This window comes from Paracoccidioides brasiliensis (genome assembly GCF_000150735.1).
Source record: "Paracoccidioides brasiliensis Pb18 unplaced genomic scaffold supercont2.7, whole genome shotgun sequence".
NCBI lineage: Eukaryota > Fungi > Ascomycota > Eurotiomycetes > Onygenales > Ajellomycetaceae > Paracoccidioides > Paracoccidioides brasiliensis.
This window is the reverse complement of record NW_011371364.1, coordinates 675,566-690,956: the sequence shown is the minus strand read 5'-3', so window position 1 is coordinate 690,956 and position 15,391 is coordinate 675,566. Positions and strand designations below refer to the sequence as shown.

Below are 15,391 nucleotides of genomic sequence, written 5' to 3'. Positions count from 1 at the left end.
GAGAGAAATGGATTTATTTGGCGGATGAAGAGTACTTGGTGACGGCCTTTGTGCCTTCGGAGACGGCGTGTTTTGCCAGTTCACCGGGGAGGATAAGTCTCACACTGTTGGAAGAGTAGAATTAGTAACGGTGAGGTAGAGTGGAATTGACGTCACACATCGTATTTTGATATGCGACAGGACGACTTACGAGGTCTGAATTTCTCTGGAAGAGATGGTGGATTTCTTGTTGTAGGCAGCGAGCTTGGAGGCTTCAGTGGCCACACGCTCGAAAATGTCGTTGACGAAAGAGTTGAGGATGGACATGGCACGGTTTGAGATACCAGTATCAGGGTGGACTTGCTTCAGAACTAGAAGAGGGGGAAAAACGCGTTAGTATTTTGGGCATCGCGTCATTGTACAAGGAATTTTAATTGTAAGACGTGTTATACCTTTGTAGATGTAGGAGGAGTAGGTTTCCTTTCTGGTCTTGGTGCGCTTCTTCTTATCACCACCAGCAGCAGCGGCAGTCTTCTTGCCAGCCTCTTTCTTCTCGGCGGGGGCTTTGCCTCCAACTGGAGCCTTGCCTGCGGTGCTGGGCTTCTTCTCGGCGGCTTTGGGAGGCATTTTTTATGGTGGTTGGGGTTGGCTGGATTTTTAGAGGAGGTAGAAAGTAGAGAATTGAAGCAATGGAAGAGTAGAGCGGTTGTAGTGGTAGTGGTAGTAGTAGTAGTAGTTGTTGTTGTTGTTGTAGTGGTGGTGGTGGTGATGAAGATGTGGGATATATGTTGGAGGAAGAGGAAGAAGAGGAGGAGACGGAGTCGCGGTGCAGTGGGCGAGGGCGAGCGTACTACTTATAGGCCCAGCGACACGGGCAGAAATCAGAAATGGATCAGAAATGGCGGGCGTGATCTGAGGTTTGGGCGAAGGAAGCAGAATTTCGATACGGTCACAGCTGCGTATGATCCGTATGATTAAGCTCGCGATTTGGTGGTTGTTGTACGGGACTGGGCACAATACGGGTGTGTACGGGACGGTAACAAGACAAGCGGCCAGAGTTGGCTGTTGTGATTGGCTGGCGAGGGAGTTGATCCACGGGCCAGCTCCCGTGACTCAGCAGCCGACTGCAGCCAGACGCCCCTATGACTAAGCAGGCCTGGGCGTGATCTTAGCCCGCAGCGACACGCTCCCAGCAACCGGTGCTTTTTCTTATAAACCAACGAGTCTCCCCTCCTCTGCCTCCTCTCCCTGCTCCTTTTTCTTTTTCGATTCTCTCTCCAACCCTTCCCACTCCTCCTGTCTCGCGTCAACATCTACGTCTACGGCGATATACTCTTGATCTCCTACTACCATTACCATCACGCTACCTCCTTTGCATTTCTCTCCCAACTTCCAACACCTCACCGAAAACCTCATTAAAAATGACTGGAGGCAAATCCGGCGGAAAGGCCAGCGGCAGCAAGACTTCCCAGTCGTATGTGTTTAATTCCTTTCCTTCCATTCTCTTGTTTTGTTTTCATATCCTTGATCATCGAATACCATCCAAATCTAACTTGTTTTACTAACTTGTCTCTTTTCTTCTTGTCTCCCTTAACAGTCGCTCTTCCAAGGCTGGTCTCGCGTTCCCGGTTGGTCGTGTCCACCGTCTCTTGCGCAAAGGCAATTACGCTCAGCGTGTCGGTGCTGGTTAGTCATCCACCCCCAGGTCTCCGTCCCTTTATTAAAGAGAAAATGGGTTGAGTCGTCTATTCAAAAAAAACTAATACTAACCTGTCATTGTCCAGGTGCTCCCGTTTATCTTGCTGCCGTTCTCGAATATCTGGCTGCGGAAATTCTCGAATTGGCTGGCAATGCCGCCCGTGACAACAAGAAGACCCGTATCATCCCCCGTCATCTCCAGCTTGCCATCCGCAACGATGAAGAATTGAACAAGCTGCTTGGCCACGTCACCATCGCCCAAGGTGGTGTCCTGCCAAACATCCACCAGAACCTCCTCCCCAAGAAGACCCCAAAGAGCGGAAAGAACACCTCCAGCCTCGAACTTTAAGCGTGTTTTTTTGGTTGTTGTTTGTTTATGTTTCCTTTCTTCCGCTTCACATCTTCCTTCTTTTTTCAATCTGTTACTTGCGCTTTTTCTTCTAGTGTCTCGTTCTTCGGCGCAGTCTGGGTTTTCTGATGTGATCATGGGATTCTGGTTGGGCAAGCTTATGGCTCTTGTTTTTTATGGTGTACATTACGTCTCGGATGGCAATCGGTGCAGGTGGCGATCGTGGGGTCTATCGCCCTCAAGCATATGACGTGCTGGTGATCTTGCGCTTAACAGCTCGATTCATCAATTTAAAGAACTTTATTTTTTTAATCCTCTGCGTCTCTTTATCCCCTCACCTCTTAGTATATAACTCCAGACAATTTTCTGCGATATATTTGTTGATATTTCACACGTAGTCGCGTTGTTTAACTTCTTGAAATAGCGTCCAAAAATCAGCCATCGAGGGTCCTTTTTGTTAAACGTCCGTTCCGCTGTCAATCTATACTCTTTCACCTGAACATCTGCTTGTCCTACGAACAGAGTGAATCAGCAACCTTTTCTTTATTTCCTATCCCTGACTAAAATAATTGAAATAATTGCGATTGAGGATTATAAATCGACTGTTATTCCTATCGCGAATCACAAATTGAACAACGAAGACACTGCGGGCGTTGGTTTCAGCAGACAAATACATACACGGACGCGACTTTGCCATGAGCCTCTCCCGATGATTCTTATCTTCTCGTGGCCAGCTATTTATAAATAGCGAAGAGTCATACGAAACATATACATATACACACAAAACACTTGTACTGAGACGGCCTTTTTTCTACCACAACACTTACAACTATATAGCAATGGAACGTAAACCCCAATAATCACCTGGAGCCCTGTTCATTCTCGAATCTGAGCACTTCCTGCTCGTCTTCTTTCTGCCTTTGCATTCTGGCCGCGTGGATCTTTGCGGTCTCCCGAGCTCTTTGTTCCTCTTCTTCCATTTCCTCGTGTTGTGCCTTTCCCACTAAATTACGGCAGCGAATTAGTCGGTCAGGCGCATGGAAAAGGGTTTAGATATATATATGGAGTATCAGAACAAGAATTCCAGCTTACATGGTAGATCGCGTACTTCGGTGTTTCTCTCGTATTTCGATCCTGCCCAGAAAACCCTCAGCCATTCACTAATTCTCCGATTGGGGACATCATATGAAGGAGGGTGGGTGGATGTTAGATAGGTGGGGTGATTTGACACCATCAAAACGTACCGCCTGGAGCAGTAGGGGCTCTATAGGGATCGGGATGTTTCCACTCCTCCAGGAGCTTCTCAGTCTCTTGAAATAGGACCTGAACAAATTTTATCAACATCAACATCAACCACAGTGCAGGGCGTGCAGAGCTCCCGCTGACATATATTGATATAAGTAACTCCATGAACTAGCGGTCAGGGTCAATTGGGTGCGAAAGGTAAGTTCATACTCTCTGTTGTCGAGGCTCCAGCACATATCTATTTGCTTCAAACAGTGAACGGATATAAACCGCCTGGCCACGCCATAGGTTGCGATGGACGGCCCAGTCGAGGGCAAGCTTCAGCGAGCGACGGTAGAGAGACCTGTTTAGAAAAGGGTGGGGAGAGGTATCCGCTATTAGCATATGTATACAATGAATACAATAGGAAAGGTTCTATAAAGGTTGGTAACAGCTTGGAAGCTCACAGTGCTGTTGGATTGGGCGTCATCGTGGGGAGAGAGAGTTGAAGATAACAAAAAGAGACTGGAAGCGGCCCAACTCCAAGAAAAAACACAGGGGGTTGTTGCAGGTAAATGTGCCTGCTGGCAATATTTCAGGCGGGGTAGAGTAAATATATCCTCTGTCTGCTGGCCAATTGACAGCTGGATGGGATGTAATCTCAATCCGTATTAAATTGCTGTTGTTTGCTAGCGGTGGTTGGCTGTGACGATGATACTTGATGATGCTGATGCTGCTGCTGCTGGATCCCCCGGCTGGAGAGATGTTCCTCGTTCCGGCCGTTTTCCGCTCGCCAACTTCTCCCCATATCTGACTGTTAAATAACGCTCTCGGCACGCAATACTGATATTTACCTCTTCTTCTTCTTTTTCTTCTTCTTCTTCTTTACTCAACATCTATCTCTCTTTGTGTCTGCCTCTCCGTCTACACAGCAGTAGACCGATTATTACCTGATTCGACCCCGTCGTTTCTTTTCTCTTATTGTTCAGCCAGCTTTCTCAATTGGCTTCCGTCCTGCCAGCTCGCCATGGCTCCACGGCTACAAATCTCGCAACAAATGTCGAGGAATTTGCAACTCATCCCCAGACATGTCTGCGCCGGCTCGAGTCGATCCCAAATCTCCTGCAGGGCTGTGTCGTCCATTAGCCATTTGTCGCAATCCAAGGGCAGTCTGGGACCTTCCCAGACCACCCCCTTGAGTTCTCCAGCTCCTCTGAGGTATTAACCCTTATTCCAGCTGAGGATCTAGTTTCTTGGTTTAATTAGTTGTCGCGTAGACACGTAATTTCCCTATCGAAAACGTTGTTTATCGACAGTCAGAGACGGACCTATGGTTGGTAGACCCGCCATACTACTACTTCCTTAACCTTTTTATTATATTTTTTTTTGGCAATGTTCTAAAAAAGTTGGCAGCGGATTCAATTGTCAAAGTGCCGCAGATGGCAGAATCGATATCAGAAGGTACATTAAAACAGTTCTCGAAAAGTGAGTTGATTCCTCTTCTCTAATATTACACTTCCTGAATTCCGTTTTCTCTCCGTGTTGCATGAAATGTCGCTGAACGAATCCTAGAGGTCGGAGATTACGTTGAACGGGACGAGGAACTTGCAACTATCGAAACAGACAAGGTTATTAGGCACAATTTCAACTGTATGATATCTTAAAACCGTCCATCTCTCACGCCCATCTTATTTTCTATAGATCGACGTCACCGTCAATGCACCAGATGCTGGCACGATTAAGGAGCTTCTTGCAAATGAAGAGGATACTGTTACAGTTGGCCAGGACCTCATCAAGCTGGAGACTGGGGGCGCTGCTCCGGAGAAAACAAAAGAAGAAAAGCAGCCCGCGGAACAAGAGGAAAAGACTGAAGCTTCTCGTCACCCTCCTCCGTCACATCCAAAGCAGGTTCCTTCTCCCCCTCCAAAACCAGAACAAGCCACTCAAAATCCCGCCCGGCCAAAGCACAACCCGTCCAAACCTGAACCCGCCCAAACATCGCAGCCGGCCCCCGGAAACAGAGAAGAACGCAGGGTACTCCTCAGACCCGTTATCCTATATTTAGAGTAATCTCGTTAACCAGGTATCCAGGTAAAAATGAACCGTATGCGCCTGCGAATTGCTGAGCGTCTGAAGCAGTCTCAGAATACTGCAGCATCGCTTACCACATTCAACGAGGTTGACATGTCGTCTCTCATGGAATTCCGTAAACTCTACAAGGAGGATGTCTTGAAGAAGACCGGCGTAAAGTTGGGCTTTATGAGCGCTTTCTCTCGTGCATGTGTTTTGGCTATGAGAGATGTCCCTACTGTCAATGCCTCGATTGAGGGGCCGAACGGCGGTGATACGATCGTCTATAGAGACTATGTCGATATCAGCGTTGCAGTGGCGACGGAGAAAGGATTGGTGACTCCAGTGGTGCGAAACGCTGAGTCCCTGGAACTTATTGGAATTGAGAAGGCAATTGCAGAATTGGGTAAAAAGGTATGTAAAGAGTTCTGTCCTGTTCGACCTAGACCAGTGAAAATTCTAATCAGTGTTGTGACAGGCGCGTGATAATAAATTGACCATTGAAGACATGGCCGGCGGCACATTCACTATTAGCAATGTAAGTAACTTCTCCTACTGTCCGTACAGTTTTCTGATACTCTTCTTAGGGTGGCGTTTTCGGGTCCCTCATGGGCACACCCATCATCAACCTTCCTCAAACAGGTAAGAAAACTCATTTTTATGCAAACCTTTACTATCCGCATCATTCTCACGAACAGTGTGTAGCTGTGCTCGGTCTTCATGCTATCAAGGATAAGCCGGTCGTTGTCGATGGAAAAATCGAGATTAGACCTGTGAGTTCCCGGACAGTATTATCCTTCCTTTCTATGTAGAAGGCTAACATCTTCGCAGATGATGTATCTTGCTTTGACCTATGACCATCGTCTACTAGATGGTCGAGAAGCTGTGACTTTCCTTGTTAAGGCCCGTATCACTTTCCCCCCTACCGATCCTTGCGGCATGCTAACCTGTCTTATAGATTAAGGAATATATCGAAGATCCAAGACGTATGCTGCTGGCGTAGAGAACACTAGGTCACAAATAGGTTTCTCCTGATTCCCCGACCACCCCCCCAAGCCTTCCAGTATGTATACTAGGGTTCTCTCTTGCCTTTTAGCACCACGTTGAGGAGATGGCAGTAGGTAGATCAGACCAACCGTTCTTTTTGCGAGATTGTTACGGCAGGGAAGTAAATCTCATTGTATCATTGTTTTTTTATTTGCCATAGTTTGTATAGAATATTATTTGTTATTGATCGCCTAGGACCGACTGCTAGAGTGAGGCATAGGTCGATTCTCATTTTCCTTTCGACCATCTTGTTGTGATGGTATCTCGTCTGTGGGTAATTCTGGATCTCTTGTCATTCATACTTCCATGGCACCTCTTGAGCCCCCAGGCGTTTAAAATGTAGCTCTCCTACCAGGATATTGAGAAGGACCAATCCAACCAAGCGTCGGCCATATTCCAACGGGGAGAGCAATATCCACATGACAGATGGTTGGCAACATCCCCAGGAGAGACAGAAGGTAGAGACGACAGCGGCATTGCGATCCAGCTCGGATTAAAGTGAAATTAATATCATGACACAGCACTGTCAACAGCCTTGATGGGGATGCCTGGCGATGGTTGCCTCAAGCCCGTAGAACACCGGGTAGTTGTACGGCGGTAGGGATATAAAACGAAGCAGCAGCACACCAGAGACCATGGGAGCCATTTAAACTTAGAGAAATCAACTTGGAAGTTTTTTATCTGGCGGCCAATCTATTGGCCGCCTCTTTATCATGCTCAAAGACAAGTTCAGCGTTGCCTTCACGGACCTCTGCAACCTTTGAACCATTTGATAACTTCCAAGCAAAGCACGAAGGTCAACCGCTAATGAATTAACTGATTGATTGATTAACTTCTCAGATTGATATTTGCATTTTGTAAAAATTCTCAGCAGTTGATCTATCTACTAATTAGTCTACTTAGACATATTAAATAAGACTTACATACAGAGCTTAGTTGCTACATATATTAAAAGTTTTACATAAAATCAATATGTATATTTATTTGAAAGTCAGTATTTCCAGATAAAGTTATATATATATACTTAATAATATTTCTCTAAAAGCTATAGTTGCAGTAGATTTCTTTAAAATCTTCAGATATTCAATTCAGCTATATTTAATACATTATTTCTTTATATTTTTTCTTTAAAATAACTCTATCTTAAGAATGTCTTATATAAGTAGAATACTATATATAAATTTTAAAAAATTAACATGATAATTATTATAGATAATATATAAAGCTATTCAAGAATATGAGTTTCATAAAGATAATATTTCAAACTTTGAGACTGATATTACAATAAGTTTTTATACAGTCTTCTTTAAAGTTATTACTGCAGCCAAATGCAATAAAAGATCATATATAGTTAGTTAAGAGAAATCATAAATGAGTTATGATTATTGAATATATAAAGTCAAAAAGATATTTTATTTCATTAGTAATTAATTTTTTTTAAAAAAAAACAAATATCTTAGTATAAAAAAATCAGTAGTTAAGAAGGGTGATGGCGCCGTCTCAATAATAGTATGAAGCATAGAGGCGGAGCTCCAGTAGTAAGAAGAGTTAAAGCAGAAAGAGTCTAAGTATCAAAGAGATTAGAGTATAGCTCTTTATAATCAGTCTTCTTTTAAAATGAAAAAATGCTAAAAGTGCTGCTAGTGGCTGAATCATTGATATAATAGATCTACACCTACTTCAAAGAATATTTGAATTGTATTTTAAACACTATTCAGAAAGTATGAAGCAGCTGCTAAATTTTTAATAATTATAACTGTCATACAATTATATATCTTTGCATGTCTGCTCATATATCTTATTTTCTTCAATCGCTACATGTTGAAGTTTTTGAGTCATTAAAATACACATATGAAGAGCTGATTGAAGATATAAGAATTACAGAAAATAATTATATTAATAAAAATAATCTTTTATTTCTTTATTTATCTGAATGTGAAAAGAAGTTCTTTACTAAAAGAAATAATGTTATTAAATCTAAGCTTAATCATTAAATATAGAAACAGAGTTCTGTCAAAATATAATTTTTAACTGTATATATCATCAACATCACTGTTATTTTCTTTAGCTAATGCTGAGGACTTAATATCTTTAGTATTTTCAAACATCTCAAATTATTTTTTGTCTGCTTGATCATAATAAGATTTATAACTTGCAGAGAATTCTTAATAGAAAGAAATATTTTGTAGCTTAGTATCTTATCTTCATTATCTTGAGAAAACTGCACAAGTGACTATGAATATAAAACAAATTCTACAAGTGAAGAATAAATAATAGATTACATAAAGATACAAAGATATGCTAATCTAGATCAAAATATCATTCTATCTATATAGAAAGATCATACATATATATTTAACAATTTGATATAGAGATTGAAGCTCAGATTGAAGCTATATCTCATTAATAAGCTTTATTTAACTGCAGTAGCTATAAGACTATTGAACATAATATATATAAGCTAGCCGGTCTATATTTTGACCAGACTCTTTTTTGACCACTTTATTCAAAGTAACTATCCTAAAGCTATTTGGGTAAATATTTAACTACAAATTCAATCTAATTGTCATTCAAACATGCAGACTTTCAGACCTGCTGCTAAAGCTGCTACTGCTGCTTTTTTAGCCTCAATTTCTGACTTCTGTAGTTGTTTCCTAGTCTCTAGAGCAGCAGCTTTCTTTTGAGCCTTCTTAATCCTTCCCATATTAATAAACTGAGTATTTGAATTAACTTTCATCTTCTTTTTGATTTTTGACTGCTGTAGAGTCTCTAGTTGATTAGAGAGTTTAAAAACTGTAGACTATCTGATAGCTTGTAGAGCATTCAACTCATCAATCATCTTGCTAGCTTTGCAAAGAAAAACTCACTGCTTTTTTGTAAGAATTCTCTTCTTATTCAACTGCTTCAGAGTCTTATATATATGTCTAGAATCTCAAAGAGTTGTAAGCAAGAGATCAAGCAGTTCAGAAGATAAGGAGGTTGTAGATGTCACCAGCCTAGAGTTAGATTGACCCTGATCTTGAACCTGAGAGGAATCTAATTCCTTGGAAGAATTAAATAACACTAGACCATCTGCTTTCCACCCTCCACATATATTATAAGATTTTAAGGCCCTTGAATATGCTTGTTCATAGACTTATATAAATCTTCTTTTCTTCACAGGAGCTGCATTATTCAGATAGCTTAAAACAATGATCTCAGCTCTATAGTAGCTCTTCATGAGTGAAAACACCTCAGGATCCAATGGCTGAAGAACATGAGATGTATGAGCAGGTGGAAACACTAAATGAATCAAATTTATATGACATTCTCATAGAAATTCAATAGTGACATGACTGCTATGATCATCTAGCACTAATAATCTATGGTAACCTTCCTTAAATATTTGAGGTAGAAAAATTATATGTACCCAATTGAGACATATTATTTGATGTCCATCTATTATCTGACGTTGTATAAGTTCAGTTGGGTATATTCACATCTTCAAACCATCTAGATTATGCATTTTGACCTTAAAAAATGACTAGAGGATCTATATAGCGCTCATCAGCACAAATAGCTTCAAGAATTGAAACTCACTTGCAATTAGAGGGAGATTTAACATAGGTTTTGTCTTTTCTTTGCTCAGCAAGCACTCTGATATTTGTACATACTTCTAAAGCAATGCCATGCTCATTCATGTTCTATATATTTTCAGTAACTATTCTATAAGTCTGTTGTGTCTCAGAAAAGTAGTTATAGAACTGCTGAAGTTTTTCCTGCTAAGTATTCTCTATTCTTTGAGACTCAATCCTTCAGTCAATCACAGATCTTATTATAGAATTTTGTTTTAGAAACTTTCTTATCCAATACTTACCCAGCTAAGTGGGATCTCAATTCATTCATAGAATTTGAGTTGCCATTTATCATACACACAACACACATGAGAAGGTGGAAATCCTTGTGAATGTTGCTCTTTTATCTATCAAACTAGAAAGATCTCTTGCTCTGAAGTCAACTTTTGTTGATGTTGATGAGCAATTGTTTGTTGAATAAAATCATTCTTTCTGCTCTTCAATATGCTTTGTGAGATATTATATAATTTAGCAGCAGCTTGTTCAGATTGAAAAACATCATTTTTTAAATTCTCTATAGTAGCAGCTATAGCAGCTTCATTATTAGACTTCATTTTAATAATGTGGTTGAGAAAACGCGTGGTAAAGATGATGAGTTAGGTTTGAATAGAGTGGTTGAAAAAAAATCTGATTGAAATATAGACCATTTAGCTTAGTTACTTTAATAAATGATTATATATTAAACTATTAGATAGTCTTAATGTATTATTAATATATTATTGATATTTAAATGTGTTGATTGTTATTCATATAACACTTAACAATTTTCAAAGAGAATTCACTGTTTGATGATATTTACAGTTCAATGATGAAATATATTATTAATAACAAAAGATACAAATAATTCATATTATTATTAAGTTTGAAACTATTTATAATTATTCCTTGAGAATTATAAAAATAAATGTAAATTATTAAATTTAAATAAAATATCCATCTCATATTTATCTGATATATTATTAAAAGGGAAACTAATTATAAATAAGTTTATTGAAATGAGTAATTTGAAAATTGAAAAACATCTTATCTTCTCAGCTTTATATCATATGTATAATGATCAAAGATTAATTATTTAAGTATAAATAAAAAAGTTATAAATGACAATAAGCTTTATTAGAAACTGAGCTCATTAATAGATATTTCTATTGATAAGCTCTCTGATAAAAAGAAGAGAGAAAGTATATATATACAAAATATCAAACAAAAAACTTTTTGATAATATATTTAAATAGGTTATAAAATAAATTAAATAAGAAGAATATCTAGAAGTAGATCTATCTAACTTTGATATATTTTAAAATAAACTCTAAATATAAATTATATTCTTAATGATAATAACATTTATCTAGTTATACTAGACTTTGATTACTTGGTAAAATATGATATACATACATAATTTAAACATCTAGTTATATAGTTTCATCTCAGAATAACATAGTATTTAAATAGATAGATATATCATAAAAACCACAATTATGTACCTAGTTTTGTAAACATTTATACACAAATAGAAAAAATAGATAAAAATAGAAGTTAACAATAATAAAAAACATCTAGAGTTAGATAATATTTAAAAAGTTTTGATGTTTATTAAAAATATAGATTAAATAAGAATTTTATCTGACTTTAAAATTCATTCTCTGACAGTAGTTTCTATTAATAATCTTTATATAATTATCCGAGCCCTTTAAATCTTTAATTCTTTTTAAATGAAAATTAAAATAATCATATCTGTTTCATAGTGAGGAAAATAACTTAAATGAGAATTAAAGACATTTCTTAAGTAAAATTGTTGCTGTATCATAATTCATATTTATATATCTTGTATATTTTAAACCTTTCTTAACATCTTCAATTTTGTAAATAACATATTTATAAATTAGTATCTTTATTTTATTTAAGCCTATTACACCTTATATATAATTAGATTATTAATTTTGAATACATAATTTTTAGTTCAGAAATTATTACTCAGTTAGAATTTTAATAGTTTAAATCATTAGTTTTCTTAAAATTTTAACAATTTTATAAAAAAAATGTATAATGGAAAAGTTTTTAAAAGAAATAGAATAAAATTATAAGAAAGTAAAAGAACAAATGAAATTTTATTAAGTGAAAGAGTATTGAAAGAAAGTAATAACAATTACAATTTAATGAAGCATAATAGAATAGTGTCATATTTGAACAGTTTATACAATCTAATAATCAAACTTTAATATAATTCATTGTCTTAGTTAATTAAATCATATAGTTGATTAGTTTGTTACAACAACTAAGATATTAAAGTAAATCACAATAATAACTATGTAGCTATTTCATCTAATTATATTATTATAAATTATACTCTGTATGCTGGAAGCATGTACAAAAATAGTATGTTTTATAATATAAAATTAACTGCACTGTGATACTGCTGCTCACTTTGTGATCATTTGTCAAACTGCTCTATCATCTTTTTTTTCATTTCAAATTTTTTCTCTTTATATACGTGTAATTTATTTCTTTTTGGATGATCAAATCTTATCTATTGACTTATATATGCGTAGCCTTTCATAGTTTCTTTTTTATTTGACATTTACAGTTTTTAGCTTTCTATTTACTCTTGCTAAAATAACAGTATCATGCATAGTAATGAATCACAAAATCTTTATATTTCAACTGATTAAATTTTAAATCAAATTATCTCAACATCACAATATTTAATTAAATCAACTTACACTAGATTGAGAACATCTTATTCTTGTACGTCTAAGACTCTCACAGTTGCTGCAGCATTGTGGAGCTCATTAATATCATACAGACTCAGAAGACAAAGACTCATAAAGTTGAATAACTCTCTATTCAACAGATGCAGTAGATGGAATTATAAGATTCTGAGCATCTTCTTTTTGCTTTTCTATCTCATTCACATTGAATATATGAGAATAGAGTCCATTTTGATACATTGACTGATGCAATTACAGTCATTCATTTTTAATTCCTAGAGTGTAGAAGCTTTATCTGACTGTAGCACTCACTCACTACTAGTAATAATCTTAAGAGAATATAGTCTTCTTGCGAAGTCAATCTCATCAAAGTTGTATATTATCTCTGACAGAATCTCATGCTCAGCAATTAATACAGTCTTCATGATCTTAAATCAGTCTGAGTAATTTTTGTATTCTCATATTTGACCTCATCATAATTATGATCTCTGAAGTAGCAGATCTGAAGCTTTGAACATTGTGTCACTAAATTTGACACTCAGTTCTTGCTAATGAAGAGAGAGATAGTGATGAAGATGATGAAATTCTGTGTAATAAGATGATAATTAGCTGTATTCTCAACAAATGTTTAGTTATAAAGAGAATTTTTATTCAATTTAATTTAATAATCATTCAACTAGTCTATTCTCTTCAGTCTAAGTTAATTTGATTAAATTTGCATGTAGATTCATGCAAGCTGTTCAGTCATTGAGTTTATAATTTAGAGAAAAATATAACACATTAAATATATGTGAAGCTTCACATATCAAGAATATTTCTTGCTTTTTTAAAGTATTTATCATAAGTTCAGATCTCCTCTCTCATTCAAGAGAATTTGAAGCATTTTTATTGCAAATTGGTGACATAATTGTGCATTAAACTGATTGAGTAGTTAAATGAGAAGATGTTTGAATTGGTGCTTACTTGAGAGTTACATTAATATGTAAAAAGATAGCTAACTGTAATATGTAATTTAATCTAGTAAACTTTTTACTATTGATGAAATTTTCTAAATTAATAAACTTTAAAGTTTTAATCAAAGTCATATATTAGTTAAAGCAAGTTAATTTTTAATGGTACTTACTACTAAAAAGACAATTGCATAATACACAAGTGAACAAAATTTTCAAGTTCAACTCATAATATCTACTTTTAAAAAGTAAAAAATTAATTTTTTACCTGATAAAGCTTTATAATAAATATATATTTAATATTCTCTTCATGCTTTTTTATTATCAATTGAAGAATTTTTTAAATTGCATATATATTTTTAAAAAATTTAAATTATTTCTAAAAAACTTTTAGCTCAAATACATATTTAAATCATTTTTGTTAAATTTTAAACTTTTAAATTAAGTTAATATACATTATACTTATTAGTTATATATATTTATTTTAATAATAATAAAATTTTTTTTTAATATAATAATAATAATAATAATAATAATAATAATAATAATAATAATAATAATATTTTGAATTGTAATAATATTTTGAATTGTAATATTTAATTTTAACATAAAAATTAAAATTAGTTTAAATGTAAAGAGATCAAAGATAAAAATATCATAAAGTAATTTCTATTTAATGAAATTTATAATCAGTCAACTAAACTAGCAAATTTTTAAAATCTCAGTTAATCTAGCTAAATCTATAAATATATTTACATTTATTAAGGATAAAATTCAAAATTAAGAGTATTTAAATAATAACTTCAATAAGATAAATTTTATAATAAAAAATCTTTATTATTATTACTAATACTGAGAATTAAATAAAGATATATAAAATAAGAGATTCAAATATTTTTTTTTCTTTTAGCTTAATTAAGTAGTAGTAGTATTATATTTTTGTTGCTGCTATGAAGTAATCAGTCACACAAACTCACTACCTCTCATTAGTGAGTGCACCTCACTGTAAAGAAAACATCATCATAAGAAAAATCTCTTTCTTATATATTCAACACCAATCTTCAAAAATTAATAATCACCACCACCATGCTCAATAATATTAAATATTTGGAAGATCAGATTCAAATGGCATTAGACATCATAAAATCAAATCTAATATTAAAAATCACAGATGTGATGTGAGAATTTAAAATTTCATATAAAACTCTATATGAATATGTTAAGGAAAAGAGATTAGAAAAATAAGAGCTCTGATCAATTGAACATTAAGTGACAGTCTGAAGAAAGTAATCAAGAAGTGTCAATTGAATAAAAACTTTTGCTCCTCTACAGTTGAACATAACAAAGTCACTGCGAATTGAACACTGAGTTATTATTATACTGATTCTGACACTTCTCCTACTGTAAGCAAGATGTAAGTATATCAATTCATCAAATTCCTATCAGATTATAATAAGAGGATCAAGCAGAAATCCATGAATTCAAAATGAGTGTCAAATGAGAATATAAGCTTTGTTATCAACTGGGTTGACTTTTACAAATCTGTCTTCGATCAGTACAAGTTCCATGCCAGTGACATTTATAATTTCAATGAGATTGAGTTTCAAGAAAAAGAAAAGTGTGGACAAGGAAGTAGTAGTCATCCATTTATTGAGGTGTCAATTCCATCATACTATCATCATATTTTTATAAGTTAATAGCAGTGTTGAAGTCATTGATTATAATGAAATCAAAGATTCATCTAGAAGATTGATA

At 35.4% G+C, this 15,391-nt stretch overlaps 5 protein-coding genes across 5 annotated transcripts; 2 read left to right on the top strand and 3 right to left on the bottom strand.

Moving 5' to 3' along the window:
• Positions 1-13: 13 nt before the first annotated feature.
• Positions 14-606, bottom strand: PADG_05907 (histone H2B; the record flags this gene model as incomplete). The annotated part of the gene is made up of 3 exons (XM_010763167.1): positions 14-104; positions 191-350; positions 432-606. 3 exons carry the CDS (start codon positions 604-606, stop codon positions 14-16), a joined length of 426 nt encoding a protein of 141 aa, XP_010761469.1.
• Positions 607-636: 30 nt separating this feature from the next.
• PADG_12001 (uncharacterized protein) lies at positions 637-1,338 on the bottom strand (the record flags this gene model as incomplete). The annotated part of the gene is made up of 2 exons (XM_010763290.1): positions 637-1,082; positions 1,197-1,338. 2 exons carry the CDS (start codon positions 1,336-1,338, stop codon positions 637-639), a joined length of 588 nt encoding a protein of 195 aa, XP_010761592.1.
• Positions 1,339-1,400: 62 nt separating this feature from the next.
• On the top strand, positions 1,401-2,026 carry PADG_05906 (histone H2A; the record flags this gene model as incomplete). Its single annotated transcript, XM_010763166.1, has 3 exons — positions 1,401-1,453; positions 1,577-1,665; positions 1,764-2,026. The coding sequence occupies 3 exons, from the start codon at positions 1,401-1,403 to the stop codon at positions 2,024-2,026; spliced, it is 405 nt and encodes a 134-aa protein (XP_010761468.1).
• An 860-nt stretch (positions 2,027-2,886) lies between these two features.
• PADG_05905 (uncharacterized protein) lies at positions 2,887-3,740 on the bottom strand (the record flags this gene model as incomplete). The annotated part of the gene is made up of 5 exons (XM_010763165.1): positions 2,887-3,029; positions 3,119-3,160; positions 3,271-3,349; positions 3,482-3,614; positions 3,718-3,740. 5 exons carry the CDS (start codon positions 3,738-3,740, stop codon positions 2,887-2,889), a joined length of 420 nt encoding a protein of 139 aa, XP_010761467.1.
• A 537-nt stretch (positions 3,741-4,277) lies between these two features.
• Positions 4,278-6,323, top strand: PADG_05904 (uncharacterized protein; the record flags this gene model as incomplete). The annotated part of the gene is made up of 11 exons (XM_010762955.1): positions 4,278-4,468; positions 4,528-4,583; positions 4,664-4,735; positions 4,823-4,878; positions 4,952-5,284; positions 5,342-5,734; positions 5,799-5,858; positions 5,908-5,962; positions 6,026-6,093; positions 6,152-6,217; positions 6,279-6,323. 11 exons carry the CDS (start codon positions 4,278-4,280, stop codon positions 6,321-6,323), a joined length of 1,395 nt encoding a protein of 464 aa, XP_010761257.1.
• Between the last annotated feature and the right edge of the window lie 9,068 nt (positions 6,324-15,391).